General features: G+C 51.7%; 1 protein-coding gene across 2 annotated transcripts; it reads left to right on the forward strand.

Moving 5' to 3' along the window:
* Positions 1-2,031: 2,031 nt before the first annotated feature.
* On the forward strand, positions 2,032-2,957 carry LOC122707563 (probable basic-leucine zipper transcription factor N). Of its 2 annotated transcripts, none has more exons than XM_043923158.1 (2): positions 2,032-2,725; positions 2,762-2,957. In XM_043923158.1, the coding sequence occupies exons 1-2, from the start codon at positions 2,438-2,440 to the stop codon at positions 2,945-2,947; spliced, it is 474 nt and encodes a 157-aa protein (XP_043779093.1). In that variant the 5' UTR covers positions 2,032-2,437; the 3' UTR covers positions 2,948-2,957. The 2 variants fall into 2 exon arrangements, with proteins under 2 accessions (XP_043779093.1, XP_043779083.1); XM_043923148.1 differs by having other exon boundaries at positions 2,033-2,656; positions 2,687-2,957.
* Positions 2,958-3,285: the final 328 nt, after the last annotated feature.

Raw genomic sequence — 3,285 nt, forward strand, 5'->3', positions numbered from 1 at the left:
GTATTTTAAATTTAATTTTTGTTTTATATTAGAGTATAGTTGATTTGTGTTTGTATTGGTTGCTCAGTTGTGTCCAACTCTTTGCGACCCCTTGGGCTGGAGCCCACCAGGCTCCTCTGTCCGTGGAATTCTCCAGGCAAGAACACTGGAGTGGGTTGCCATTTCCTCCTCCACAGCTGATTTACAGTGTTGTGCTAATTTTAGGTGTACAGCAAAGTGATTCAGTCATACATATACATGTATCCACGCTTTTTTCGACTCTTTTCCCGTAGAGATCATTACAGAGCGTTGAGTAGAGTCCCGTGTGCTTTTCGGTGAGTCCTTGTTAATTATCCATCTTGTATATGGTCGTGTGTATATGTCAATCCCGATTCCTGACTTACCCCTTCCCCAGTCTTCTCCCTTTGGTAACCATAAACTGGCTTTCAAAGTCTGTGAGTCTGTTTCTGTTGTGTAAATAAGTTCATTTGTATCATTTTTGGGAGCTCCTACAGGTAAGTGATGCCATGTATTTGTCTTTCTCTGTCTAACTTACTTCACTTAGTATGATAATCTCTAGGCCCATCCATGTTGCTATGAATGGCATGATTCCATTCTTCTTTTATGGCTGAATAATATTCCACTGTAAATATGTACTGCAGTGGAATATTGTATATATATACATATATATACCATGGGCTTCCCAGATGGTGCTAGTGGTAAAGAACCCGCCTGCCAATAAAGGGGACATAAGAGATGTGGGTTTGATTCCTGGGTCGGGAGGATCCCCTGAGAAGAGCCTGGCAGTTCACTCCAGTATTCTTGCCTGGAGAATCCCATGGACAGAGGAGCCCAGCGGGCTACAGTCCATAGCGTCCCACAGAGATGGGCATGACTGAAGCGACTTAGCATATATGTACCACATCTTCTTTATCCGTTCCTCTGTTGATGGACATTTAGGTTGCTTCCATGTCGTGGCTATTGTGAATATTGCTTCTATGAACACTGGTGCGTGTATCTCTTTGAATTGTGGTTTTCTGAAAACATACGCTCAGTAGTGGGATTGCTGGGTCATGTGGTAGCTCTATTTGTAGTTTTTGAAGGAACTACCATTCTGCTCTCCATGATGGTTGTGTAAAATTTACTGATGTGTTTTTACTTATGGGTTTTGCAATTAATTTGGCCTTTTCCAGTTGCCAAAATGGGATTGTGGGCCTTCCATAAATGTTATATCCCCTCTGGAAGTAGAAGCTTTGCTCTCTTGATTTTTGCACACCATCACAAACCGTCACATTCCAGAGGGTAGGAGTGTGGGCTCAGCATCAGCCTTTGAGGTTTTCAGTCCTGGCTGCCCAGCTCTGTAAGTGGGGACACAGGGAAGTGTCACTGGTTTGTGGCTGCCCTGCAGGAGGTGGGATGAACCGTCTGCCCCCACACTGGCTCGGATATCAGCATTGATGACACCGAGAGGGCAGGACAGGGTTTATGACTCACATCGTGAGACTCTGGGTGAGCGGGTCTGGGATGGCTTGGGTGGAGAGAGGGTGTGGCTTTGGTTTTCACCGTGATCAGGGATCGGGCCATTTCACACCGGTGCACTGGGGCTGCTGTGGGCTTTCAGGAGGCGCACAGCGCCAGGCCCACACAGGAGGGGCTATGCTCTGGTCTGGCTGCTTTGGTCAACGCACTACTCAGCTCAGCACTAAGCCCGGGGTGTGTGCAGAACCCAGCGCTGGCTGGCTCAGCGTAGTCCCGCCTCATGCAGCTGCTTTACTGTTCACGGAGCACTTCCTGCAAGGAAGGTGCTGTCAGTAGCCCGTCTTACAGGTGTGGACACTGACGTCCGGGGAGGAAAGGTGACTTGCTCAAGGCTGCTCAGCTAGCTGGCTGTAGAAAACACACACACAGCATTTGGGAGACGGAGATCCACATTAGCTGAGGACGCTACGGGCAGCTCGGGCAGGTGGGCTGTTAGCAGGTCCAGGAATGAGCGTGGCCACAGGTGTAATTCTGACACACACCCTGCCCACCCCAGCAGAGGGCTGTAGACAGACAAATAGAGCAAACAGCAATGGGTTCTGGGATGAGTGACTTTATTAGGTTAAGGGACAGAGAGATCTGAGTGGCCGTGACACAGAATGGGCAGAGCTGAGAAAAGCCTGTGTCGTCTGCTCAGATGTCCTCGCGGGAGCAGGTGCAGCTGGGCAGGGCTTGGGACTGGCCACTCACTGCTGCAGGTGGCTGGGGAGGGTCTCCAGATGCTGGGAATGAGGCTTTGGAAGTCATCATTGGACATACACCCCCATCGCATTTGATAGGAGGTCAATAAAATGCTCACGCTTGGAAAGGGAGGAGGATGGGGTGGCTGCACTGGAGCCCAGGACTCCGGACCAGGGATGGTGCTGGGTCTAGTAAGAATCCCTGTAAAACCGAAAATTAGATCTTGCACTGGCAGCAAATGGGGACGCAGCAGCTGGACTGGGAGCAGCTGGGTTTGCAGCAGCTGGACTGGGAGCAGCAAACAGGGACACAGCAGCTGGACTGGGAGCAACAGGGCTTGCAGCAGCTGGACTGGGAGCAGCAGGGCTTGCAGCAGCTGGACTGGGAGCAGCAGGGCTTGCAGCAGCTGGACTGGGAGCAGCCACAGGAGCCACAGCCCCCCTTAGACCCCCCACAGGAGCCACAGCCCCCCTTGGACCCCCCACAGGAGCCACAGCCCCCTTTGCCGCAGCCGGAGCAGGAGCAGGCTGGCACACAGGAGCAGACGGGCACACAGGAGCAGACGGGGACACAGGAGCAGACGGGGACACAGCAGCTGGAGCCGCAGCCCCCGGAACAGCCAGAGCAGCCCATGGTTCTGGTGGGTGGAGGGTGGAGCAGGTCAGAGGAGCAGGTGGAGAGAGAGAAGGTGCTCAGTGTGGGGCCTCCGGGGCCAGGAGCCTTTATATACCTGCCGGGGCAGGTGTGACCTGGGCACGTGCTCCCTTCCTGGTTCCTGTTTGTTCCCAGTTTGGGACTTTCTTCTTGTTTTCCTCTGGATATCAGCCCCTGAAGTAAGGTCCACGTGTCATTAGCTGTTACTGGCCACTCATTGAATCAAGTTCCCCTTTTTGAATCTGTGTCCAGATTTGAGGGAGACCCCCAAGGGTCCATCCCATGTCTGAGACTCCTTGATTAAAAATGATGTCTTTTAGCTCTACAAAGGGTATAAATAACAACACAGGTGAGGCACATCGCTCTGTTTATCCACTGCTAAAGTTACAAGGAAGTGGAAGTGTTATTCGCTCAGTTGTGTCCGACTCTTTG

The sequence above is a fragment of the Cervus elaphus genome, chromosome 2 (genome assembly GCF_910594005.1).
Source record: "Cervus elaphus chromosome 2, mCerEla1.1, whole genome shotgun sequence".
Classification (NCBI taxonomy): Eukaryota; Metazoa; Chordata; class Mammalia; order Artiodactyla; family Cervidae; genus Cervus; species Cervus elaphus.

What these genes read in the sequence shown, in the direction of transcription:
- LOC122707563 (XM_043923148.1), top strand. Translation starts at nt 2,438, where the DNA reads ATGGGGACGCAGCAGCTGGACTGGGAGCAGCTGGGTTTGCAGCAGCTG. An exon ending in CCCCCTTAGACCCCCCACAG is followed by an intron (nt 2,657 to 2,686) that starts GAGCCACAGCCC and finishes GACCCCCCACAG; the next exon opens with GAGCCACAGCCCCCTTTGCC.